General features: G+C 48.0%; 1 protein-coding gene across 1 annotated transcript in view; it reads right to left on the bottom strand.

Moving 5' to 3' along the window:
• ADAMTS17 (ADAM metallopeptidase with thrombospondin type 1 motif 17) overlaps positions 1-27,975 on the bottom strand; it is a gene marked incomplete at both ends in the record, with an annotated part of 351,029 nt that overhangs the window by 168,401 nt on the left and 154,653 nt on the right. Inside the window, one exon of the mRNA XM_082649123.1 lies at positions 19,070-19,175. Coding sequence (XP_082505249.1) covers positions 19,070-19,175 — 106 coding nt within the window. The remainder of the gene's footprint in view (positions 1-19,069; positions 19,176-27,975) is intronic.

Below are 27,975 nucleotides of genomic sequence, written 5' to 3'. Positions count from 1 at the left end.
ACACATATCAGGAGGGGCTTTATGGCCACATTACTTGGACTCTGCCTTTTCCTCTTTGACCAGGAAGTGGGGTGTGGTGTGGTGGGGTGATGGGGTAGGGTGTGTACTCCATCCCACCTCCCAGCCATGAAACACACGCCATGGGTCAGCAGGCTGAGGGGGTGCTGCCCCAAGTGACCCTGGCTCCAGACCCACAGCAGGTGCTTGCATGATGCCGACAGGACCCCACTACCCCAGTGCCTTTGCCTGCCCTCTACCTCTGTGTGGACACCCCTTCCCACTCTCCCTGCCAGCCAAAATCCTCTCCTTCCTGTAAGGCCCAGATTGCAGGTCACTTTCTTTCTGAGCAGCCTCGGCCCTTCCCAGCTAAGAGGAATCCCTCCCAAGCACATGGCCATTCTCTCAGGGTCTCCCTGAGGACAGGACTTGCCATTTTTTGCACCTCAACATCCCAGACCCTCCCCGCAGCCTGGTCTAGCACCAGCCATACAGAGCTGCTGATGAGTGTTCGTAAATTGATAGAACAGACTGAACAAAACCAAATCAGTTGGGTGGTATCTGGGAACTCCTCTTAAAAGACTTCACCCCATGGCTCTATGGTCTCTGTTCCTATCATGCAGGCGGCAGGGAGAGCTGGTAGCTTCACCTCATGGCAGAGCCCCGTGAGCCCTTCTCTGAGCAATAATATCACAAGCAAGCAACTACCTCTTCCATCGGAACAAAAGGGGCTCTCTTATCCCTTCCCGGATCTAAGGCAGGTTATATCCTGCCTAATGAAACTTAACACTAGAGAGACAGGACAGAATTTCAAAGGCAAATTCTAGAATCTTAAGACTAAGAGGGACGTCGCTCAATTCCTATAAAGCACTGGTTCTCAAACACGGCCACACTGTGAGATCTCCTGGAGAGGAAACCCCGATGCCCGCTCTCACCACCAGAGGTTCTGATTTCATTGGTACGAGGCATGACCCTGAGTATCTGGATTTTTGAAAGCTCCCAGATGATTCTAAAGTCCATTAAAGTCTGAGGACTGCTGCTACAGTGTTGACCAGTGGTTCTCAGACTTCAGTGCCTGCTAGAAACCCCCAGTGGGCCTGTGAAAACTCAGAGGGCTGGGTTCCGCCCCAGAGTTTCTAATTCAGTAGGTCTAAGGAGTGGGGGTCAAGGGCAGGATGAGAATTCGCATTTCTATTAAGTTCCCTAGAGATGTTGAAGCTGCTGGTCCAAGGAGCACACCTGAGAGCCATTGCTGATGGTTTTACTAGTAACCGCCCCACCTTGGCTGCAGGTGAGAGTCACCTGGCAAACTTTGAAACACCAATACCTGGGGCTCACCACACACCAAGTAAAGCAGGATTTCCAGGGGAGGGGACGGGCACCTGTATTTTACAGGGGTTTCCAGGGGTGTCTAATGTCCCCCCTGGGCTAAGAACATTGCCTCTAGAAACAGGCCATCCTCAGGAAGGGCCAGCGCCCAGCTCTTTCTTATTGCGAGCTGAGATGGGCCTTCATGCATGCACGACCCAGGCATGCATGCATGCCTTCTGAGCATTGATCAAGCCCCCTCCCTTCATAAATATGACAGAGTTCAAGTATTTGAGCTCACATTCTTGTCCCCCTTTGCTCTTCTCTCCTTCTACCCACAACTTTCAGGGAGAAGTCCAAGTTCATAACAAATGGCAGGACTTCTCATCACGCTTTCAGCCAAGCAAAAGGACAATCACTTCCTGGTTAGCCAAAGTCAAAATCCTGACGCTGTTTTTTATTTCTGCCCAGATTCCGAATTTGGGGGTGAAGCCAGGAAGGGCATTACTGTTGGTAGGTTCTGGACACACACAAAGTATATGGCCCAAGTGTTTCATCTACAAATTCTACCCTGATGGTGAATATACTAAGGAACAAATTTTGGGAACAGTAACCACCTTGTTGCTAAATTATTAAATGCTAGTTTGTGTGACTCTCTGTGAAGTACCCTGGTTATTGAATATATGGACTCACGGTTTCTCTAACTCAAGGGTTTGTTTTTCAAATTTCCACAAAATTGAGACTTTGGGGGTTTTGTAACTGCTATTTGTTTTCCCCTTTATTTTTTTGAGGCTCTTCTTAAGCAATACATTTTATCTTAAAAAAAAAATCTTCGCTTCCCCTAGTGTAAATTATGCCTTCTTGCAGTAATCACTACTGCTTAACTGGCATTCAATTTACAGGATAAAAATATATTCTTTTGGCTGTCCAAATGACTGTGTACACAACTTGTCCTCAAACCCACTCTGAATTTTGGCTCAGAGCAACCATCCTGTTAAGAGGATGGAATGTGGTTTCAAGCAATGCCAGAAGTATTGCATAAGCGATAATTGATATTTTTACTAGCGGCAACTTTGTAGTTGATAATGGGTTATTAAAACAGGAAAAGAGGCCCTCCCCACAGAATCCCATCTGAGATGTAAAGGGAAAAGGTGTCCCAGACAAAAAGCCTCTCAGTGTCAATAAAGGGTGATTCCAGAGCCCCATATCTTCCAGAATGTGTGGCCCCAGGCAGAAAGCAGCAGAGGAGAAGCTCTCTTGTTGCAGCGACTCCTCTGCCACAACCAGGGGAGCTAATGGCCCCTCCCCCATTCCCCCCCTCCAGCCACAGGCCACCAAGCCCCGGTGGAACTCTATTGCACTTTTGGAGTGAAAAAGGAGCCAAAATAGCAAGGGTACCAAGTGCCCTGTCATCCTGTTCCTTTTAAAAAATAATCTTGATATTGGCCTTTATTTAAATGTCTGCTTTCGACTTGTGTTTACAGAAGAGATTAGTGTCAAATTTGGCAACGCTGACAGAACAGAGTCTAGCTGGTCTGAGCTGTGAGAGCTGTCAAAGGTGCAGCTGCCTGTCCTCGTCTTGGCCATTCCCACGACCAAAGGCTTTTCCTCCAGGTGAGACGTCAGGGTGATTTCACTGAAGGCGGCAGAAGGCTCATGTATGACAAATATCACAGGTTTATCCCTCCTCCATTTGGAGATCTTCAAGAGAACACTAATTCTTTAGGAAAAGGAACTAACACTCTAATCCTTAATGCATAAAAGGAGACTGAGGCCCGGGCGCCAGCGGACCTGCAGGGGATGGGGCGGGAATGTGTACCAAGCAGGATGGAGACTCGAGACCTCGGGGGTCACCTCACCCTTGGGTCACTTTTGCCCCTTGATTCTCAGCCTCGTGAGGCCGCCAGCTCCCTCTCAGCACTCATATCAGCACTGATTCCAGCTCCAGGGGCAACAATCACTGTATATGAGATTGGCGCCCCCAGAGGAGGGCAATGCTCCGAGGCAAGATTTCACATACTTGCCTCCTCCTCGCCCTCCAGCCCCAACAGATTCATTCTTGTCAACGTCACAGGCATATAAATATTTTTCTCAGCCAAGGACTTTCTTTTTAGAGCACTAGAAGGAAGACAGCAAGGGCAGGGGTAAGAGAACAAGCGCTGAAGGCAGTGGAAACAGTGACAGTCTCACCTGCTATGATAAGTGTTCCCTGGAACAAGGCTGTGCTGTCCTCCAACAGGATGACAGGACCAACCCCAGACAACAGCCTGCCCTGTGATTCACCTTCCAGGCCCTGCTGCCTGGGCTATGAGGTCAAAAAAGGCAAACAGACCCACACAGGTATGGACTTTCTCTGCTTCCACATTGTGATTTCTTTCTGCGCCACCCTAAGTGTCCGTGAATGTCACAGGCACTAGCGTTTCCAACAAGCCGTATCTATGGCTGGTCAGGTCCCCGGGGCTGAGTGCCCACGCCCTCTCGCTCCCCATCTCCCCTGCTCCATTGGCCATGGTTCCATATGGCACCATAACCCATCAGCACAGATGTGTCCAAACCATAAAGGACCCTCTCCAAGTGGGAGGAAGACAAATGTGAAAACTCAAAGACTACAGCGAGTGAAGGCTTCCCAAGGCCCACTCATCCCAACCCACTTCTGAAACAGGAGTGAGCTCTTGAGAAGCATGAAACACACCCAAATAACACCACCGTTTCCCTCCAATCTCCAAGTGCCTTTTCTCTTTCATTACAGGGAAGAGTCATGGAGATGGCACCAAACCAGAACCCGCTCAGGCTCCTTTTCAAAATGAGGTGAGTGTGCTGCCTAAGGATGAGGAAGCTCTGCATTTTCTATGCTTCCAGAGTCATCAGACAGTAGCTGGTCCACAACAGGGAAGGAGACCTAATAATGGCAGTAAATGAAGAATAGCGGTCAGTATCGACGGTGAAATGAGGTGATGGATGCAAAGCGCTTCAAACAGCACACAGAAAGATGGAGGGCTCTGCTCCTGCAGCTGTAACAACGATGACCAGGAGGATGACAAATGCTCACATGAGTGAGGACAGGCCCTCAAACTTGGCTGTGTGTTCAAATCACCTAAGGAAGTTTAGAAAAACCTGGATGCTTGAATCCCACCTGCAGAAATCCTGACTTAATTGGTGTGAAGTGTGGCCTGGACACCTGCATTTCTAGAACACCTATAAGAAGAAGGTATTCTCTCTCTTATTTTAGACTTTTAATTTTGAAATTATTATAGATGCACAGGAAGCTGAAAAATACGGGGGGGGGGGGTCTGTGCACCACCTGCCCAACCTCTCCCAACGGTAACACCTTGCATAACTACATTGCAATATCAAAACCAGGGAGTGAACATTGGTACAACCCATAGTGCTTATTCAGATCTCACCAGTTACATATGCACTATGTGTGTGTGTGTGTGTGTGTGTGTGTGTGTGTGTGTGTGTGTGTGTAGTTCTAGGCAATTTTATCACACCTGCTGCTGCCTGTAACCATAATCACAGCCACAATCAAGAAGTCGTGGCATTACCACAAGACTACCCCTTTGTGGCCATACCCACCTCTGCCCCATCCTTCAAACCCTAACAACCACTAATCTGTCCCCCATTTCTATGTTACATGATGAATGTTATATAAATGGAATCGGGCAGTATGCATCCTTTTGAGACTGGCTTTTTTCACTCAGTATCATTCCCTTGAAGTTCATTCAGGTGGCTGTGTGTGTCCATAATCTCTTCATTTTTTATTGCAGAGTAGTATTCCATGGTATGGATGTATCAGTTTGTTTAACTATTCACCCACTGAAAGATATTTGGGTAGTTTCAAGCTTTTGGCTGTTATGACCAAAAGCCGCTATAAACATTCATGTACAAGTCTCTGGGTAAAAATAAGTTTTTATTTCTCTGGGATAAATGCCCAGGAGTACAACCAGTGGGTCTTAGTTTTAAAAGGAACTGCCAAACTGTTTTCCAGAGTGGCTATGCCATTTTACTTCCCCACCAGCAGTGCATGAGCAACCTGGTTCCTCTGCATCCCGGCCCATGTTTGGCGTGATTGCTGGCTATCTTGGTGAGTGTTCCATCAGCACCTGAAAGGAATGCCATCGGGCCTCCTGTTCATTCCCTACTGGTGATATCTGTGGGGCGGAAGGCACTCCCATGGGTTGCCTGGTGTCGCCAGGCCACCTTGTGCCAGGAGGCGTATGGGAGGGAGAAGCTGCTGAACCTGGGTCTCCTTGTGCCACTGGGACAAGGGCAGGGAGGCACAGGCCTTCGCTGCTGCTGCTGCAGCCAGCAGATTCGGTTGCCCGCTGTGTCCTGGCTGTGGGACAGGAGCTGGGGTTCACTGCTGCAGTGGCCCGCAGGTCTGCCAGCCCAACACATCCTGTGTATGGAACGGGTGTAGCGGGCTCCCCACAAGGTCTCGGTGGGCTCTGCCTTTCCCAGTCCACCAGCCAAGAAGCAGGTTGCTCTTGGGGTTTGTTTATATCTGTTGATGGTTCCAGGTCACAGACCTCTAGGTACCAAGTCCAGGATACATGGGAGGTATAAAGAAAGCCCTGGAACTCACCATGCTGCCGTTCCTCAGGTCCTAAGGTCCCCAGCCAACCTGGCTTCTTCTTTCCAGCTTTCATAGCCCTTTTGTTATTGTCTGTTGAATCATTCCTAAGGTATTTGGTTGCATTTAAAGGAGAGGAGCAGGGAAAAGTTGAGTCTGTACCAGCTCATTCCAGTACCAAAGCCAGCACTGGCTCCTTGAATGCTCTTAACCATGCTATGATGGAGGGAAAGTCAGTGTGCCCATTATACAGATGGGGAAGCTGGGGGCACAGGGAGATTAAGTGATTTGCTTAACCTGCAGCAAAGTTGCCTTCAGGCTTTACTCCCTGAGGACCTGCATTAAAGCTGCAGGCCTGGGCTGCACATTTGGGCAGAACCTTGGAGGCCTGTGCCCTAGGGGACAGCATGGGCCCTGCCTTTCCCATGTGCCCCTTGACAGTCGCTGGCTGCACGGATGCCAGAGTACATGCTCTCCGGCAGAGCTCCTCCCTCTCTGGACTGTCACCACCTTCTCTCCATCCACAAGCAGACCAGGCCTCCCTAAGCCCCCCGTCACAGTCACTTCCTGCAGAGGACCTGCATCCTGTCCCACTGTGTCCCTGGCTCCCCCCACCCCACTCGTCCCTCCTCCGCCGTCTCATGCTGATGCAGCTCCTCCGAATGCAGACCCCTCCCTCAGTGCCCATTCCCCCACTTCTGCCTCCTCTCTGAGGACTCTCAACATGGCCCTTTTATGGGGTTGACTGCCCTGTACTTCACGCTCCACAACAAATAGCCTGTTACATATGATCCTACTTCCAAATGCACCATAACTTTATATTATGATAAGCCTGGTTCCATCACCTATAAGTTCCAGGGCTGTGGTGAGTTGCTTAACCTCTCTGTGCCTCAGTTTCCTTACCTGTAAAACGGGGAGAATGACAGTACTTACCCCACTGGATGGTGGGGAGGACTGAATGTACTAATGGCTGTAAAAATGGAAAACAAGCTTGTATAATAAATCTATGAAATGGACTACTGTTCAATGGGGGTGTATCTGCGCTGCCAGCTTTGTCTTGGGGTCTGGGCACTACCCAGATCCCGGACTATTTTGTCCTTTATGTTGTGCAGGGGTCACAGGATCAACAAGAGGGTTTCATGTGAGTTCAGAGATCAGCTCAACCCTCCTCATCCTCCAAGAATCTTTCCTTCAACCCCCAGGCTGCAAGGAACTAGCTCTGTGCAAATACCCCAGAGTGAGGAAATCAACACTACCTTGCGTGTTTCCAGAGAGCTCAAATTTTATGAACTTTCTTCACTACTAATAATCATGCTTTGAGTAAGGTTCAAGTTACAAGTTCAAATAACTGCAGCAGTATCCAGCCCACAGTCCCCCATATTTCCCATGAGGAGTGTTAAGTGTTTTGCAGAAAACTTGGTGAAATTTGCGTTTTACATTCTCTGCCTCTGTATGACCTGTTGGGGATGACTTGTCAGTAGATTATCGACTGACTTCTAGGATTGCTTCTTTTAATTCTGAGCACTCACAAATTGTCTGATAAGCTATCTGGAATCCTTCCGACAAACATTATTAATATTCTAAGTCTAAACTGTATGCCATTTGTCTCATTTCCCTCTTGCATGACAGCATTTGCCTATTTTAGTCTTTAGCACCCCCTGCTTTCCCTCATTGCTCCTCCACGGTTATCAAAGCTGTTGGTGCTCTCATTTGCAAACAAGCTCTCTCAATCTGGGCCTAGAGAGCCCAAATCATGTGAAACACCTGGTTGATCTCTCATCACCTCCTCCATTATCTGGGTCTTCAGTTCCTACTGGTACAAGGTGTAGTGTACCACCTCTAAAGGGGTGCATGAAAACTGGGTGGGACTCTCTGGGCAGTCCAGTCATGATGAGTGTGCCCAGTGATAAAGGCAACTAAGTTACCAAAGCCAGCATCCCTCAGGTCTGGCTCTTCAAAACACAACGTGACCTTGGCTTTCAAAAGGGGTATCTTTACAACCCTCTGCAAATCTGCAAGTCTGAAAGTAGGATCACTTTGGGGGGCTCTTTAACTTTCTTTCCAGTTTGGTAACCAGCCCTCATAGTTTTCTTTCCTGAGCCATTTTTCACAAGAAAATGAATTTTGTAATCACCATGCAGGAGTTGTTATATACACAACAAGGACCAGAGAATAAGAAGTTCTGAAGACCAATGCTGGGCAATTGCCAGGCTTAAGCCCCCAAGGCCCAAGTGATTCGATTTCATGTTGCAGCCAGAAGTGACCAGGGTCCTGGACTTCAGGGCTCGCTCTAAACTCTCATATTCCAGAAGTTTCCACATAACATTTGGGGGCTGCACTTGTCTTCCAGACCTTGGGTAATATCAGCAAATGTGGAAAGAGAAAACAACGTCTTTGATATTAGATACAAAAACAATCAAAAGGCTGACTTGCCCGCTGTGTAATTCTACCAACGGGGCAATCCTGGGATGGACTCTGCACATGCAGGTCACTGGCGGCGAGGCTGGGAAGAAGTCGCCCTTAGGAAAAGCACAGACACTCATGGCTTCTGCCTCCAAACTGAGAATAAAAACTGAAAGGGAGACTGGAGGGGGCAAGACAGGAATGCCAGGATTTCAAGGCCTTGGGCCAAGGACCTCAGCTGCCCTTTGGGGAGGTCAAAGACGACCACTTTGGGGGCTTTTCAGGAGTGTTTGACATTTTTGTTCAGTGTTTCAGTCCTGTTGCTTCCTTCCATCTTTTTCATGAAACCCCCCATCTCACACGCAAACCAAATTCTGCTTGACCAGCGTGTTCCCGAACAGGTCTGTTGATAGCCATGAGTTTGACCTTCTGGAATTTAGCCAAAACTTTACCAGATTTTATGATACCTCAAGTTAAATGTCTAGATTAGAGTGGGGTCTCTTTTAACAAGTAGTTTGTACCAACCATGACTACAAGGAAAGCTGGTCTCCAAGCTATAGAGGAAGCTGAATGGAAACACAGCATCGGCTCTGGAAGCCCGCTGAAGACTAGTCAGAGGCTCCTGGCACTGTATGGGTGGTAATGAAGCACGGGTAAAAGGGACCACAGAAAAGATTCCAAAGTCACGGGAAGAAAGCTATTCTAAAACCTCCCCCATAGACCAAAACCTTAAAAATGAAGAAAAAATAAGGTTTCTCCCTTCAACTCCATATATACAAATCTATGTTTATATGTGTACACACACGCACACACACACAGGTACAATATACAGCTAGAAGCGAGCACTGTACTAAGATGGGGCCGGCGGAAAAGGCTACCGCTTCGACATGCTTTAACCATTCTTCTCAAAGTATCACGTGCACAGGCATCACCCAGCTGGGCTCGCACGCTGCATTTCTAACAGGCTCCCAGGTGACATGATGCTGCTAGTCCTGGGACTACCCTCTGAAGAGCAAGGTGCTGGTGCAGTTGTAGTTAGTTTGTTTTTCCAGTCTGTCCCTGGTGCAGCGCCACACATGGGGCTGCCTCACTCTTTGCCAGATTCTGAATGGGGCATGGGATGAGGGAGCTCCAGGTGATAACCGTCAAGTCAGTAAGAACAGTTCAGGTTGGGGTGGCTGGAGGGGAGAACAGGAAAGGAGAGGGTTCTGGGAGCTTGCTCTGCCGAGTAAGCCAAGCTCTACATGGAGCAAGCAGCCAGCAGCAAGCCGACCACCTTTTTCTTCACGGTAGCTCTCTCCTACTGCCGGAGCAGCTTCTGCCCCTCCTTGGTGACGGCAGAGCACAGGCCACAGAGATGTACAGGGCCTTAGCTAATCCCGGTGCTCCCCCTACCACAGAGCCACCAACGCGGCCAACCACGGGTTTGTTAGGTGTCATTTACCCAGTAAGCACGTGCTCCTGCCTGGAAGGCTCCTCTGACCAGAAACCAATCTGAGCGTGCCTTGCAGTTATCGGCAGGCCACCTGTCACTTGGCCCTCACTGTGTCTGGAGCTGTCCCGTGGCAGGGGTCCTACTGGACCCACCAGGTCCTTGGTGTGAGTTTGACTTGGAGATCCACTGCTGTTTCTCTGCCTGCTTCTCTTTAACAACTTACCCGGTTATAAGCTAGCTACACCATGGCCCTGGTGTAGGCGCAGGTTCACCCCCTGCCCAAGTAACACTTCAGCCCCCACGTCACGGGGCCCAGCTTCTCCAGTGGCTGCCAGCCCCATGCCAGCATCAGCCTCTCCAGGGACTTTGGCAACCCCAAGATTTGTCCCAGCTCAGTTCAGAACTGACCAAGCCATCTTCTTCTCATTCTCTCTTTGCTCCTGATAATAGTGTCAGTGAATCACCAGGCTCACTTCATACCTGACCCTTCTTCACCACCACAGAAGCGAGCTGTGGTCAACAAGATGACGCCTTTGTCATGCTTCCAGTGACTCTTGGGGAAATTTAACAACCTCCCACATTCTATATCTATTTACTTATTTATGTTTTCTCCAAGACAGGCCATTCCCAGATCCTCACGCAGGCCCCTGACAACTACGCAGGCCCCTGTGCTCTGTTTTGTTGTCAGGAACAAAGTACATGATTTCATGGCTCCCCCAGACCCCTCAAGCCCCTCTGCTGGTCCTGTCTGCCACCACCATCATCTGGCAAAACTATCACCTCCAGGCAAGGTGGGAGCACGCCCTCTGTGCCTAAAAATGGATTAGGAGAGAAGGGCTCTTTCCCAGAATGTGCCATTGACTGGGCTGGTGGCAAAGTTCCCAGGGACTCAGAGATGTGCAACTGCCCTCAGGTCTTTGGAATTTTCCATCAGCAGCGGGCAGTGGATGAATAAGGATTTCAGGCATGAAACCAAATACCTTGGGAGAATGTGGGTATGTGTAAGCCACAACAAAATACCATAAACTGGGTGGTTTATCAACAATAGAAATTTGTTTCTCACAGTTGTAGAGGCTGGAAGTCCAAGATCAAGGTGCCAGCACAGTGGGGTTCTAGTGAAGGCCCTTTCCTGGGTTGCAAAGGCTGCTTTCTCGTTGTTTCCTCACATGGCCAAAAGACAGCTAGTTAGCTCTCCAGCCTCTTCTTACAAGGGCAATAATCCCATTCATGAGGGCTCCACCCTCTTGAGCTAATTACTGCTCAAAGACCCCACCTCCACGTACCATCACTCTGGGGATTAAATTTCAACATATGAATTCTGGGGGACACAAACATTCCATCTATAACAGAGCACTCCATCTGTGGAGAAATTTGCATCCTATCACACCTCTGCCACCTCCCACAGTACTTACAAAACCCCAGTCATGTAAGCAAAAACTGTCTTTCCCAGTAAGGGTAAATCCAGTTACCAGAAGAGCCACATGGGGAGGGCTTGGCCTCAGCATGAGATCAGTTCAGTTGTATAAAAGGCACCACGCCACAGGAAACGGAGGCCGTCTGCAAAATGAGGCTGAGATGACTTTGGACATCCCTTCCAGCTCTGAGAACCAGGAGAAAAGCCACTTAAGAGGAGCTGCCAGAAGCTCTGGTAATCTAACGAGGAAACTGCATCTCGTCTAATTCCTGGAATAGTCTGTAACGTAAAGAAGTTCTGAGGGGATTTCAAAATTTGGTTCTTCAGCCAAACTCAATTCACACACCCCCTCATCCCCCCTCCCCGCTCCCGCCCCACCATCTCCTCAAACACCATCTCGAACGACATCATTTCAGGTAAGGAAATCCACCAATAATTAAGGGCAAAGAATTCCTGGGGTAGAGACAAACATCCACACAGCTTGTGTAACCTTTCCTATCACAGTAACAAAACTCTGGGAGCAGCAGACATCCCAGATCCAGCTGTATTTCCCATCACGGCGATAACATCCAGCCAATAGCTGCTCGGACTGGCCACTCAGAATGCAGGTGGGAACACATCTGTCTGCTTGCTGAAGAGCTTTTAATGGTTTTCCCTTTGTTTGTCTTCCCTCCCAGGCCTGGCCTGGGCAGATTTGGGAAGACTGTGGTCAAGGTACTCTTAGGAACAGTGGCTCTGGGCTTTCCAGTCAAATGGAGGAAGTGTTGTCTCCTCACATTCAATCCAAGTCAGGGGTAAGACTCCAAAGGAAATCACGATAATTTCCCTGCAACTCTTCTTAATGCTGGGCAATGAGAAATCGCTCCCTAAGGCAGAGAAGCCATTTACACAGGGCCACCAGTGACAAAGTTCCCTGCTGTTCTGGACACTGCACCTCCCATTGAAAATCATTCATCTGGGAGGGACCAGAAGGAAATTCTGCTTTTATGTGTCTGAGGTCGGGGCGGGGGGTGGAGAAAGGAGGAGAAAAAGGAAAGGCATAGCTGTTAGGAAGGACTCACTCAGGGCAACACGGAGCAGGGCTAAGAGATGCTGTGCCAGGTGCAGGCTCCACTGTGGCCACCCCGCAATCCTCCAGAAGTCACAAGTCATTCTAGCTCATCCAAGACTTGCGAAGGAGGGTGGCTTGTAAATTAATGTCAAAGACCTTACAATTTTCAGCAGCACATTTTTAAAAATAATAAGGAAAGTAAACGAGGCCTGGGTGTTTGATACAACTCTGGAATCTGGATAAGGCAGCCGAGCCAGGGATGCTCATACACCTAGGAGATGGCACTCAGAAATCACTCCAAGCACCTCCGCGTGAAACCCAAGAGCCCTAAACACCACTGGCACCACCAATTAAGCTTCTGTCTGGGAGGGGAGCCTGTAGGAGGCCGTAGGAGCTGAGTAGGGATGGAGGGTAAGACCCAGAAAGCCAGGGAGGAGTCCGTCTGAAAACCCAGTGTGGGACTTGCTTGCCCTAGAAGCAGCCCTTCCTGTAGACCTCCTGGGCTGGAAGGGTCCACCCTTTCTGTTCTGCAAGAAAGGTTGACCCATACACGAACACAACTGCCCTAATTCCAAACTAGAACAAAAGCACCCTTGCCTTCCTCCTGGGATTTCTAACCGGTTATGACATTTGCAGAAATCCTCTCTCCGCTGCACCTTCCTTATAAGGCCAGCCCATCTGATGTCTGTGCTGTGCCCGCCGGGTTACGCGCCCAGGCAGAGGACTCGGCAGGCTGCCCGGCCGTCCTCGGGGGCTACCTACCTGCTCACATCCTGCCCATGTGCACACCGCGTTCCCCTGTACCGTACCAGGCAGCTCATTCTTAACACAGATCACAGGCAAATACATCCCCTCTTCACAAATCTAGATAATGGCTTTCCTTATTTCCTGTTCTGGGATTGAGACAATTCCTTTCAGTTTGAATTGTGTTGACTCCAGTTATGAGAACATTTCCCCCAGAACAGCTGTCCCCTCCCTTTTCCTCTACTCCCCAGACACCTGCCCACCCTCTGCCCATAAGCCACGATCCCCAGGAATCGGACTCTGTCCGTGTTCCATGCTGCACCCCAGGCGAGCATGTTCCCAGGCACACTTCAAGAGAACATATTTCCCACGTCCACTGCCCTGAACTCATTTGCACAGCGTCACATTCTAGCCGGAAACATCCGGAGTGCCTGGATCTAGCTTTTGATGGGTATCTTTATTGGGGGATACCAAGCTTCACCTGTGACCTGCCTGGACCAGGGATCCCACTTGTTACTTCAGGGCACGAGGTGGCCACCCACCTGCCCTCTGTCCTCATAGGACTGAGCAGGAGGACAGAGTCCCTCCTCCAAGTGACATCAGCCAGGGCAGTGCTTCCACAATTGTGGGCTTGGTTCTGGGGCACGAGGGGCGTTTGTGCGGGTCTGAGAACCCAGCTGTGCACCACACACTGTTGCAACTGGCTCTGCCTATAACTAACTGCATGTCTGCAGGTGCACAAGTGTCACCAAACACAGTTCCTGGTTGCCAGGGCATTTGTATTGTTAAACCCCAGCCCCATGTTTCTCTCCACTTGGGAGCGTCTATGTACTCAGTACCTCAGCCCCCTGTGGGCCCTGCCTGTCCCCCGCCTTCTGGTCCTCCCCTTCCATTTCCAGGTCTCCCAGGAGGTGTCAGGTGAGAGATGACAGGACTACGCTTGCCTGTGGTGGCAACTTTCAGGAAGGCTGGGCCTTTCCTCACTTGACTCACCAGCTGTGAGCCTATCTGCCTGGTACAGCTGCAAGAAGCACGGAATTCAGGGTGACCTAGAGAGGGGCGAGCTGGAGCCAGGAAAGCAGGATCGTATCTAGCACCACAGCTCAACCCTGAGGGTGGCCTGGAGGGACAGGGTCTGGGAGCAAGGGATGGAAGCAGGAAGGTGGATGAGGCCGAAAGCAACAATAAAAGGTCTAGACCTCATGCTGGTGGCAGCTCCACCCTGGCTGCACCTGGCATCTCCTGGAGAGCTTCCGAGATGCTCCCTCCCCCAGAGGGGGTGGTTTAACTCATTAGGCTGAGGCTTGGCCACAGGCACTTCCAAGTGCCTCAGAGACTCCTCTCCTGAGGCGGGGCCCAGATGTCACATCTGCTGGGTTCCCAAGCTTCCATGAAGACAGCATTTTTCAGAGGCCACAGGCAGATCCAGCTGACCAGAGGAGAGGTAAATTCCAGAATGGAAAGACCCAAGAAAGGGCATATGGAAGTCAGGAAAAACCCCAGGAAGAGCAGGTGGGGAGAGGCGCAGCCCCCGTACAGGTAGTGAGGGCCTGAACATGGGGTGTGGCTCTGGGGCCTGTCTGGAGCTGGAGAGGTCACATGGTTTGGACTGACTCTCAAGGCAGGTGTTGATCTGGCTCAGCCTTATCTAACAGAGCCTCCTAAATCCGACAGAAGCAGAGATTTATTTTCTGCAAGGGAAAGCTCTTTGTTTTTCCGAGTGGGTGGCCGAGTATGCATTAAGTGGAGTCCCTCCCCTCTCTCCCCACCCCACCTGCAAGCCCTGTGCTTAAACACCTCCCAGGCACTGTCTTACCTGATTGAGAAGCACGCTGGGTTTCCCCAGGCACCAAACAACCAGTTGAGACTTGGTTCTGTGCCCTCCTGGCCTCCAACTGCACTAGGGAGAGCTCTTGTCAATCAAATGTCTCCCCTGGGCCTTATCATGCTGTATTAGACCTACTTTCCCCAAAGCAAAAGGCACTCTAACCAATTTTCATAGAACCATTTACTTTCTTTCTTACACTATTAAAATTCCAAATCATAGCAAACAATATCCTCTAAAAATCCAACAGACGTATTAGGCACAGTCACTTCAATGCTATACTAACGTCACTACCTAAGCTCTCCTTGATCATTAGGGTGTCACTGATTTTGTTTTTTATTTTTCTCATGGGCAGTCAGCATGTACCCGAGCTTCTGAGGAGAGTTCTTCCCATGAGCAATCAGGGTTGAGTTTGCCTGAGAAAAATGAATGCTTAGAGCTCTCCCCCTTTCTCTCTAAAATCAAATAGTGATAAACATCTTGGACACTGAGGTCCACCACAAGGCATCCTGGTTTCTTGAGGGAAAAAACCTGGGCAGAGTTGGCCCAGCTGGGCTGTTTCCCCCATGTCACTGATTCCATCATAACTAACAACAGCGGCAACTACGGCCCCCTAAAGTGAAAGAGGTCCATCAAAGACATCTTCTCATGCTCAGCACCGTCGCTTTCTCATGGTCACTGTGGGATGAAGAAAGGCACAAAAACAGCTTCATTTTCCGCTGGGTTTCCCAAGCTACCACAACAAGACAGGGAGACAGGTGCCTTCCAAAGCTCACACTAGGTGAACCAAAAGGTGGGGGGCAGCCGCCTATCTGGCAGCCTTTCATGGGCAAGAAGGTAACTAAGGTCATAGGTGCTCATTTAAAAACCCCAAAGCTGCTGTCAGCAAGGCTGCCCCACAGACCCAGCTCATCCTCCAGGCAGGAACACAGAACAGCCCCTTCCCAGGGTCTCCTCCACGACTGCCATTGGGAATTGCAAATCCTTCAGTTCCTGTCTAAAGCCATGGCTGGAGTCTTTTCTACCCTACTTCTTTACCAGGGTAGATATTCAGAAAACTGCCAGTCTTACCCACAGTACTTGCGTTTCCTAGGGAAACCCCTGTTGAGGACACATTTGGCTTTCTTCAGCCAGCTGTATCATGCCATTTTTTGCCCTCTCTGCCTAGGCTGCTGACAAACTGAAAGTACCTTGGTTTTTGGATAATAACAAGCTCTCTTCTTTATTATCTATATTTTGTAATTTGGATCCTTATTTTAATGGCCCTGTTGCATGGGTATATTATCATACAAGTGATCCTAAATCATTTTAGGTAGAGACTAGAAAATTTTTTAAAGTAATGCTAGTTTCCTAATCTATAAAGTAAAAGCTAATAATACCTGCCTCACAGGACTGATTCAATAATACAATGAATGCACAGCATCTAACACAGTACCTGGTACATAGCAGGTGCTCAGTAAATGAGATCTGATTTGACTTAAACATCATTACTTTATAGTTAACCTACATCCAAAGCAGCATTATTGATGTTACCATGGGAAGAGTTTTTCATTTAATTTATAATTTAGAACTTATTTTACTGCAAATTGGATTGGAATCAGTTCACAGCACCAAATAAATTATTTTTGAACTACAATATTTGAAATAAAACCATGCATACAAACAGATGCTAGAAAGAGGGAGAAAAATTCCAGTACTACAATGAGTTAAATGTTAAAAATGAGCCTTACACTTAGCTTTGTGTTTTCTGAAAGCCAGAGCAAAAATGAAATCATGTTAACTTACGCAATTCTCATCATCTGATAAACGGCATGTGTAGCTCCTACGGAAAGTGACTTTTTCTCCTAACATTGGGATCTGAGGGTAAGTGCTCACACTGCTCCTTACAGGAGGTATATTGAGTACAGAGGAGAAGGGCTGCACCCATGCATGCCCACGTGCAAAAGCACACACACACACACACCCTTCAAAAGAGATCTTTACTTTTCAGTATTAAATGGTTAGGAACTGGAGGGTGAGCTCTCTGGGGATTTTCCAGGGTTACACAGAGGGGTGTTCTTTATTGTTTTCTAAAACTTTCACCAAGAAATTTTGTTGGAGAGCATGGACCAGTGGCTCAGGTCCACAGAGAAAACCATCCATCCTATCTCAGTTCACACACACTTAAGAAACGTGGAGTTAAATTACTCCTCCCTGTTCCAAAATACAGACAGTTTCCAGGTTCGCATCTGTGAAGGAGCCTGGCCAGTGGCTTTCCTGAGAGCGCAGGCTGGCCTCTACCTTCCCAAACCTCCGCACAGCCTCTCTGGCTGCTCTGAGCCGAGTGACCAGAGGGGTCCGTGGATAGGGAGACTGTGGCTTCATCCTTGGGGGATCTGCTTCCCAACACTTTCAAATAATCAGAGACAAGAGACTTCTCTGGGAAAACCATAATCGCCCAACTAGGGGCAGGACCAAATGCTACCAGGATTTATTGGCTTTGATTAACAATACGGTGTTTGTTTTTGCAGGTAATTAGAGTTCAGTAGCAAGCTCTAAAGAGTCCTCCAAGAAATTCTAAACAGACTGTAGCTAAAGGCTACTGGAATATGACTGAATCTAATCATTCATCTGCAGACCTCCCGTGTTAAGATGCCAGTGTTTGATACAGCACAACTGCACAGATCAGGGAGGAACGGCACTCTTTGTTCTTAATGCCCAAGGAGAAAAGGCAGCCCCTGTGTGCTCACATGCGGAGGTGACTGCTGCCATGGGATGCAGCAGTTCACGTAAATATATCTCTTCAAAGGTCCACACAACCTGCGTGTTGGGAAATGTTTTGACAACTCTGCATTCTCACAACTGTTAGGGAATTCATTCCGCTGTACTACGATGGGCTGGGTGGGGCATTTGATAGTGAGAAGATGTTTGCCAAAGCCATACTCATTTGTACTTTTCTTTCAGCAACCACTATTGGGTGGGGTTTTCTAGTTGGTTTTTTTTTTTTTTAACAAATCTGAGATATGAATACAAATTTGATTACAAATAATTTTTAAAAATTATTTTCTAGTAGTGTAGGCAAACTAGTATGGGTATTTCTGAAATACTGTCAAGATGAAATAAATGTGTACGTAGAGATAACCACTTATCTTGCTTCTCTTGGCCAATAACATGTTATTTTCCCCTTAGTCCCAGGAAATACACATAAGATTATTTTCATTCTCTGTACTCACATCATGATAGCCAACAGGTACAGAAAAGTCAACAACAAACCCATCTACAGGAGTGAAAAAAATTAAAATGGGACCAGATAAACAAAGCAAGGTAAAAACATCAAGCCACAGATATGGCTAATACTAGGGGAAAACAACCGCTTTTGTACTCCTTATTCATTGCCTCTACTCTTCCAGAAGCTTGAGTTCACCTTTAGGGTTCCAGGCATCTTACTATCTCGGGCACTGGGAAAACTTTACAATATATATTTTTCCCCAAGAACTAGATTTCCATTTAATTTTGTTCTCTTCGGTCCAATATAAATTTTTCCATTGTTTTGCATGCTTTGGCCTCCTCAATTTATTTATTTAAAGTTCTTAAGCAGTCATATCACAATGTTTCCTTCAGAGAAACATAAAACAGACACCTACTCCAGGAGAAAGAGTAAACCCTCGGGCCACAGTTTGAGAGTCAGCTGGTTTTCTGCCCCCTGAGACTTCCTGCAGGTGATCTCAGCCTTGGGCCAGCCATTCAACCCCTCGGACCTTCTTTTTCCTCATCTAAAAAAACCAGGAGGCTGCCTCGGATTCTCTCCACATCATCTTTGGGCTCTAAGGTTCTGTGGTTCTTTCCTCTTCAAGGGAAGAACTTCCATGTGCAAAGGCAATAGCTGATGATTCTTTAAACTAAGACACTGACTTCTACCCTCAGAAAGTTGGACTTTGAAACTGGCTGAAAAAAAACAACAACCCAGAAATTCAATAGCACAAAGATAAATCCCATTATTTGAACGGCATATTTAGAGTGGATCAAGATCATGATGGTTAGGGAAAGGGGATACAACTCACGACAACACTGAGAAAATCTCTTCCCTTTACAGCGTGTGCTTTAAGAACAGACTTAAAGCAAACATCAAATGAGCATTTCCACACTCAGAGACAGTCTGTTCTGTGATCTCTTGGGTTCCCTGAAGGGTTGGGACCCAGGCTTGCTGGCCTAGGTCCTTACTCTAGAGGAAGCAAAGGCATTCAGCAGCACTGTTTTAGAACTTCCAGAATTTGAGTGAAAAAAATATGTATTCAGAAAAGCATTTAAAGAGGCAGAACAATCCAGAGTCTGATACTTACTTGTGGCCCAGCTCATGAGCGATGGTAAAGGCCAAATTGAGGCCATTGTCTTCGGCAAGCACACATTTCCTCTTAGCACTGCACACACCTCCTAAGTAAGCAATTCCTGCAGCAGAGACACAAAACACATCCTCTTCAGAATGTGCGAGGCCCTGACCTCGCAGGGCAAATCCACATGGTCAACATCACACATCATCAAGAGGGGCAAACGGGGGCGAGGATGACCATGGGACTGGATCTGTCATTCCAGAGCTCATATGGAGACTGGCTGGTGTGTGATGCTTTTGTATTCGCCTAATAATAATAATAATAATAATAGTAATAATAACCACAAACATCTCTCAAGCATTTAACATACGTCAGGCAACGTGCTGAGTGGTTTACACAGATTATCTAATGAAGTCCTCGTTACCCGGGATGGAGGCAACAGAGAAACTGGGGTTCAGAGAGAAAAGGTAACTTTCCCAAGGTCACCTGGACTGGCACCTGGTGCTGGGATGCTGAGCCAGACCTGTCCAACTCAGCATCCAGGGCTGGGACCAGGTGAGGCCAAAAAGTCGAGGCACCCAGTGCGCAAGGTTCAAGGAGGGTGTCCCTCTCAGGAGCCGACCCTGAGAGGGATGGAGGGCCTCCTCAAATTTCGCACCCTGGGCACCTCCTTCTCTCACCCCAGTCCCGGCCCTATTAGGGTTAATGCTCTCAGGGGGTGAGCTTGGATCCGGACCGGGACTCACAGAGAGCAGAGGCCACAGAAGGTGCAGAATGTTCAGAAAAATGTTTCAGGAGCCCTGAGGAGGACGAGACCGGGGCCCAGGAGCAATGAAAGACGCTGGAAGAGTACGGGCCTGGAAGCCATTCGGGAGGATGGGTCCCACGGCCCAACTCGCTCAACTCTGCACAAACATGACGGGGCCCAAGGACCTTCCCTGAGATGGGAGGATCAAGGCAACCGGGCGGGTACCAGACTCAGGAAAATGGTGTGAGCAAGGGGGTTGGGTACAGAGGACAGGAGGCTGCCAGCCTCTGGTGGACGATGGCAGTGCTCCAGAGGAGAGAGATTATTATGGCAGAGAGGCGCGTGTGAACAGGATGGGGGCCGTGGACGGACCAGGCACAGCTGAAGAACGCTGGGCATCAGCTGTGCACAGGCCACACATCTCCAGGCTGACACTCCAGAGCTAATACTGCCCACGGCAGCTCTCCACACTCCCTCTTAGCTCTGCACCCAGGAAGGACATCACTACGACCCAGGAATCCCCAGGATATATCTCAACAAAGCCAGAGTCCAAGAACCCCGAAGGGCTTGGGATAGAACTTGAGTACTGGTGGCGTCTGACTCCTCACTATGTCCTGTGAAATGAATGAGTGGCTGGGGGCCGTATGCCTGAGCAGGCTCAGTGTTGCCCTCGCTGTGAGCTCACAAGGGGTGTGGGGCGGGCAGTGGCTCTGCTGGCTATTGGTGTCTGGGGACCAGGTGGATAGGGACTCTGCCCGCCAGCCCAGTGCCCTGGAAGGGCTGTGGCCACCCGAGTGAGGGCACCTGTTCTCCACCCAGAGACACTACCCACTGCCAGGCTGCACGCTACTCCCTTTCACTAATGTGCCGGAAGTGTCTCAGAAGCTGACAGCGGCCCTGCAGGCACAGGAGCCGAGGAGGGAAGGAGCTGGCACAGGAGAATGAACAGGGGGATTAATTAATTAAAAATGAACCTCCCTCCCTGCTCCCAAAGAGCTAAACCAACATCCTATTTGTTAACATCAAAATCAAGCTGGGGCGGACCTCAGCCACACACAGGGCACTCCCCCGCAACCCCTGCAAGGGGCAGACAAGCTTGCACACCCCGGCTCAAGGGCTCAACTCACACTCAGCAAACTGAGCTGGGCACCACAGCACGTACCTGCTTTTATTTGGAAGCATGCAACACGCTTGGCCAAGGTTGAAGAATTTTTTTTTTTTTTTACAAAAAAAGAAAGAAAAAAAGGAAATGTTATTTGGCCTCAAGATGTGTTTTTTGCATATGGGCATCATAATTCAGCAATACAGACTATGGGAAGGATGAAAATACAACCAGAAAGGACACGATCTGCCCTTTCTGATATCGTTGAGGTCATTATTACAGTTTTGTTTAAAAATGCTTTGTGGGTTGCTGCAGAAAGTGCAGCAGTGAGTAGTCGGAATGCTTCCACACGGCACTGATGGCATACGCATGCCACACACACACACTCAAACGCACACCCAGCCATACCCAGCCTCCTGGGTCAATGAATCAATCAGAAACAATCAGATGTGCTCGCCCCGGAGGAGTTGTCTGGTGAGGGGGAAAGAGAGACATCCAAGGCCAGCTGTGCTGAGCTTGCTGTCCCAAAAGTGCCTGCTGAACCAGCAGACTTTAAATGCCACAGAAACACATCCCCTGGCCTCAGCTACACTCGGCACCCGGAACAGGCATCCTGAGTTTCCACTCTAATTGGGTAACATACAACACTAGGGAAACAGCTAAGTAGAAGGCCTTCCAATAACTGCATTTTCATTTTTCCAGGTGCATATGATTTTATTTTCTTACTAGAAAACAAAGCATTAGTTTATTTATAAGAAATGCTTTCACACAAAGGTGGATTAAGGTCTAGTGCTTTTAAAGGTTTATTCCAATCGTGGATAGCCCAGTCATAAAACGAGCAAGGCAAAACACGTCAACAAAAACGGCCCAGAAAATGGAGCACGGGAGCTTGTGTGTTTATGAGCGACGGTGTGAAAATGCTTAGAACTCACAAAACAAAGTCTGGACAGAATCCCAGATTGTTGTAAAAGTAAGAGCGGCAGGGTATAGATGGTAATTAAACCAGGAGCTGCAGCAGAAAACAAAGCCCACCACTACTCCATGTTTTCTGGAAAGAAACAGCAGTCTAGAGAGGAGAGTGTGATGGAGACGCAGAGAAACCCCAACTCGTCAGGCTGCAAAGGCACCAACCTGGAAACCCCGCCCAATCCCACCTCAGCACTTGTCAAGAAATGAGGAAAAACCAGTTTTCTCTGCATTGATTTTTTTCTTTTAATTAAAAAAAGGAAGTCTGTAAACACAGGTTCTGCTAATGTCCATGCTGAAGCTGTGGAAGCAGAGGGACCTTCTTAAGTAACTGGAATTCCCCACACAGATAGCAAGGATTTCTCAGACCCTAGAGTGGTTCTTTCAATGGTTTCAGTCTTCCATGATTTAAAATTCTCCACCAGAGAAATAAGAGTAGAACTTATTTTTGAAATTTTAAAAAAACATCAATTCCACATGTTTACAGAGCTCCTTGGAACAAAAGTGAAGCAGAAAGGCAATTGGCATTTATTACGGTTCTCTTCACAGGCAAGCGCTGCTCTGCATGCTTGGTCCTCCCTTATTTGGAAGGTATTACTGGCCCCACTTTACAGACAGGGAAATGAAGGTTCAGCATCCAGTTATGTAGCTGATCAGGGCCCAGACTTGGGTACAAATGCAGGGTTATCTTTCTCCAACACCCATGCTCCCCCAGTTAAACCCTGGGCCTCCTGCACCAAAGCTTTGGTAACCAGCGACGACGATAAGCTTGGAGGATTTAGAAGATTTTTGTAAATCGTAATGTGTATTTATGCTGAGATGTGGGTGGGATACAGTAAAGGTTTCATGTGTTTAAGTCCAAATGTTTTTAATCCTAAAGATAAAAAGACTTGAGGGATATGTGCAGCCACATTAACAGTAGTTACCTCTAGGACATGGTGAAGTCATTACAGATCTTTAATTTTTTTCTTCTTTTTTTGACTTAAACCTAGTACAGTGAATATGTACTCGCTATGAAAGTTAAAGTTATTGGTAATATTTCATTTATTCAAGGTGACATATAGCAGAGGCCAAGGTGGGAGACTAATAAAAAAAAGTAACAACAACAAAAACCCTCCGGATTTTGATTCTGAGTGTACAGCCCTTAAGGCAGCAGATAATGAAGGAAGTTTATAGTCAACACATAATTGAGTGTGTGCTTGTATCCTAAGGGCAACTCTCTCCACCTCTACTATAACCCTGGCACAGATTAGGTAAGCAAAAGTCTGAAATACTAGAGGTAGAAATGGAGGGCTGTAAAGTGTTCTTCTGATGCCTGAAGAAGTATATTTAATTCATCCCAAAGCAGATCACATCCACCAGAGCCTCCTGACCCACCTTCCCAGGCAAATCAACTCAGTGTGGACACTCTCTCTTCTCCATTCTCTTCTTTTTCTTGGTAGGAGCACAAGCTTGGGGAGCAAATTGGGCGAGGAGGTTTAATTATTTTCTTTTTTAGTAGAAAAGTATGTGGTGTAAGCACATAATTCTTAAATTCAGAGTTGACCATATGATCCTTTCTAGATTTAAGGTATAAACAACACCCAACTGTATAAACTCTGGTTTATCCAGCAAATTGTCTGTGTAAACAGTTTACAGCTGTTGGCCCTGTTGCCCATTACTCAGACCTTCTCAGGCTCTGCCTCTGAGAAAGACAGTCAACTTGCTTCCACCAGCTGCTCAACAAACCAACACCATCATGGTTATCACTGGTACACCACGCTGCCTATTATGAGAAGGCAATTTACATCTATTCTCATGGCAATCACAGTGGTTGAGATTGAGTTTCATGTTCAGGCTCATCCACAAGTTCTTGTGCTCTTGGAAACTCACTAAGTGGTTGGAGGTATGATCTGAATTTGTGAACGGCATTAGAAACAAATGTCTTAGAGCCCAGGATGTGACAAATGAAAAGTAACTACAGTCTATTCTTGTTACTCACGGTACTTAGATTCTAAAAATTCGCCGTGAACCAGGCGAACCATGCTGGAATATAGAACCATTGGTCCTAGGGGAAATACAGGATTTGGTTCCTGTGAGCCTCTGGTCACATTTTTTCAAGTCACACATAACCTTGTTTTATGCGTGTTTCTGTATAAAGACACCTTACTCAATATATATCGTTGATTCATTAACATTGAACTCAGAGCCAACAGTCCTATAACTCACGCCTGAATGAAGATCATCTAGTATTTTTCTCTGCAAGGCGCATGGCAGCCTTCTTGAGCTTCAAAGCACTAAACAGCACTTCATCACTATCTTTGGAGGCCATTCAAAACAGCAAAATCACCACAAAAAGCACAAAAATACGAAAAACAAGGTGTCAGACAGACCTCAAAAAGGATGTTTATTCACAGCATGAGAGCTGAAACAAGATGGCAAAATACTGCCTTGTTTGATATCTGCTGGGAACCTGCCTGTTGGGTGACTCAAATATTTCACCACTCTGCATGTGTCTGCAAATGACTACAAAAGTGCTGTAAGTATTGATTTTGGAGTTCCAAATAAACTTTAATGAGTAGGTGAATTCACACATGCAGAGTCCATGAATGAGTAAAATTAGCTGTATTCTCAAAAATCGTGTCCTATTCTCAGGCACAATGAAGTCTTTATCAGTTGCAATGAGGAAATTCAATTTTCATTTAAGCTTACGTATCCTATATATCCTGCTTATATTTCCTGACTCTATACTATCTAAATTATTTAACTGGCTCAGGCCCTTCTCCTCTGCAATTTTGCTTCTGTGTTCTCTGAGGTCAGTGGTTCACAGGGTCACTGTAAGTCACTAATCCCCTAAAGGATTCTGCACAGAGTGGACTGGAGGACAGGTATAGTTTCTAACAAATTGGGAAAGAATGTTAATGGTAAGGGCAGGAGAGGGACTGTGGAGCACTGCTTTCCAGACCAGCCTGTCCATGGCTTTCTGCCCCAGCTCAGTGCCTCCATCCCCCAGGGGCATAGCTGGATAATCCCTCCCAGACCCAGCCTTGTCTTAGCAATTCCACCACAAGTAGGAATCCCTGTCTCCCTGCTTCTCTTCTTCTGGGTCCCTTGGGGTTGGTCACAGTGGAAGGAAGATGAGTTAGTCAAGACCTTTGTCCCTACACCATGGACAGGGGAGGCGGCAATGGCATAAAAAGAGGCATTGGTTCCTTTCTTAAACATGGGCACTGCAGAAGCTGTCACTGCAATTCAAAAATGTCCATGCCCAACACCTATCTAACCTAGAAGAACACTGACAAACTGAAAACTCAGCAACTTACTCAAGGTTAAATGAAGTGGTAAATAGACAAAGCGTGACGGTAATAGCTTCCAAGTCTGATCATTGAAGGGCTCACATGCTCAGTTTTGAAACTTAATACCAAGTTAGAGCAATCAAAGCAGTGTGCTACATGCATAAAGATAGACATTTAGATCAACTGAATAGAACCGAGAGACCAGAAATAAACCTTCACATTTATAGTCAATTGACTTTTGACAAGAGTGCCAAGACCATCCAGTGGGGGGAAAGAAGAGTCTTTTCAACAAATGGTGCTGAAACAAATGCATACCCACATGCAAAAGAATGATGTCAGATACCCTTCTTTAGATCATATACAAAAATGAACTCCAAATGGATTATAGACCTAAACATGAGCTAAACCATAAAACTCCTAGAAGAAAACAATTAAATCTCTCTGACCTTGGGGAAGGCAAAGCCTTCTCAGATGTAACACCAAAGGCATGAGTGAGGGAAAAAAATCCCACGTCAGTGTGTTCACCAATGCAGAGAGGCTCCCCTTGCTGCCCCACCCCAAAGGAGAATGGCCGGGTCGGGGCTGGGAGTGAGGTGGGGAGGTGCAGAGTTCCAAGCCAAGCAATGAATGTGCTGATACATCCCCAAGGAAGCTGCCCAGCCATCCCCCCTGCATTATGGTTCCCTGCTAACTGGGAACCATCCCAGCAGCCTCTGTGCCACAGGCTACCTCATGTAGCCAATTCAAATGCCACATGAGTTGCTGCTTTGTGTGTATGGGGGTGTGTGTGGGGGGGTTCTTCATTGTGGTCAGAGCCAGGAAAGACCACGTGTGCTGTGTTGCACTCCCGCTTAGAACAAACATGCCCTCACTCTGGGCATCCCAGGCATCTCCAGGATCTAGAGCTTTAGGAAGAGATGCCACCCCTGATGAGGGAAGCACACAGAAAGTCCCCACAGAGGACTCAAGGGTAGCTGGGCTAAAGCTGCAGCTCCTACAAGATGAATTGAGTGAGTGAAGTATAAACGGAGCAGTCAATTCCCCCTGGGGTTTACAAATTGGAAGCAAAAAAGTTTATCCCAATGGTTTGCTGCACTCTGTGGAAACCAAAACATACTGGGAGATGGGGAGGGAAGAGAAATAAATAACTGTTGACATTCAACAGACCACAGCCAGCTTGAGCCAAATGCACGGAGACGTCGTGCAGATTTCCTACCTTCCAGGCAGGATGGCACTTGTGTCTGGGGGGGGGAGGGGAACCCCAGGGAGCAGACAGGATTCCTCAAATGACCAAGGTGCCGCTCCTTGGAGGGCCCCACAGAGGCTCAGTGGCTTCTGCACCAGGACCGGATGCCCACCAGAAAGGGCCCCCAGCAGGTTCACCTCAGGACATCAAAGGAGGGAGGTCTGTGCGAAGATCCTTGAAACCCTTTTATTTTGACGAATACTTCATGCAGTGTTTCCTAACTGTCTGTATGTTACAGCGTCATTCCAGGCACGAGATCCTAAGGTGAACAAAAGCAGTGCAGGCCAAGGGAAAACAGCCCCAAGAATACCATTCCAGCAAGAAGACAGGGAGGCAGGTGGAAAGGTCAGCAGAGACTTTATAAATCAAGCTCAGGGCCTGAAGGGTGGGTGCTGGGGTCTCTAAAAGACCCCTGCCCCAGTGACCTGTGTCCAGATCTAGGCTCTTGGGAGAACAGACAATGGAGACTAGAAATGGAGCTTGCCCTGAGTCCCCTGCTACTCCCCTGCACCCTCAGTTCCCTGCTCTGGGTCGACTCTCACAGCAGAGGACCATCCCCCTCACAGAACTGTGCCCTCATTCTCACTTTTGGTCACTTAGCAAACATTTCTGGGTACCCCGGCCACAGTTAACTCCTCATGTGGGAGTTTGCTGGCAGGACCCATGAGTGCAGAAGTGATGCAAGCCTTCGAGTTCCATTTCAAAGACCTCTGAATCCCTGAGTGTGCTCCCTGAGCATGAGAGAGGGTAACACGTCTTCTAGCTTTTGCCATTCTATAGCATGATACCTACCAAGCCTGCTTGGTGTCTGCACCTCGGCAACCTCTCTCGTGTGTGTACATGAACGCATGTGGGTTTCTGCATGTGCACACATGAATGTGCATGCCTACACATGGTCCTGGGAAGCCACCACCAGACCATATTTCTGTAAACTGGAGCTATGAAGTGGACGTCCACACTCCTACAGTAAGGGACCCTAGTGAATTTTAGAAGTTTTAATACAGTCACATTTTCTCATCAACTTCACCATTTAGCATTTATTTTTGTCAATAATTCACAAAGGAACTGTGCTAGTCCTCCTTCCACAGCTTTAAGACTCCTCTATCTCCCTCTCTCACTATCAAATTTTCCCTTCACTGGGGGTTAGGATGTCCTCCCTCTCCCTTGGGAAAGTTGGGGTTTGGGGAGCGGGGGGCATGATGTGTTTTCCTTAAAAATTATCTCGGGGGGCTTCCCTGGTGGTGCAGTGGTTGAGAGTCCGCCTGCCGATGCAGGGGACACGGGTTCGTGCCCCGGTCCGGGAAGATCCCACATGCCACGGAGTGGCTGGGCCCGTGAGCCATGGCCACTGAGCCTGCGCGTCCGGAGTCTGTGCTCCGCGACGGGAGAGGCCACAACAGTGAGAGGCCTGCGTACCGCAAGGAAAAAAAAATTATCTCAGTCATGTGCGATGTGGAAAATGAGACAACTAAGGCTTCCAGGGCCAGATATCCCAAAAGCATATCTGAGAGTGTATGTAAGTGTGCCCTGCAGAAACTCAAGTGCTACCTGGGAAGAGGAGCACTCAGACTGTGCACTTTG

Source organism: Grampus griseus, assembly GCF_964374135.1.
Source record: "Grampus griseus genome assembly, chromosome: 2".
Classification (NCBI taxonomy): domain Eukaryota; kingdom Metazoa; phylum Chordata; class Mammalia; order Artiodactyla; family Delphinidae; genus Grampus; species Grampus griseus.
This window is presented reverse-complemented; position numbering and strand designations above follow the sequence as displayed.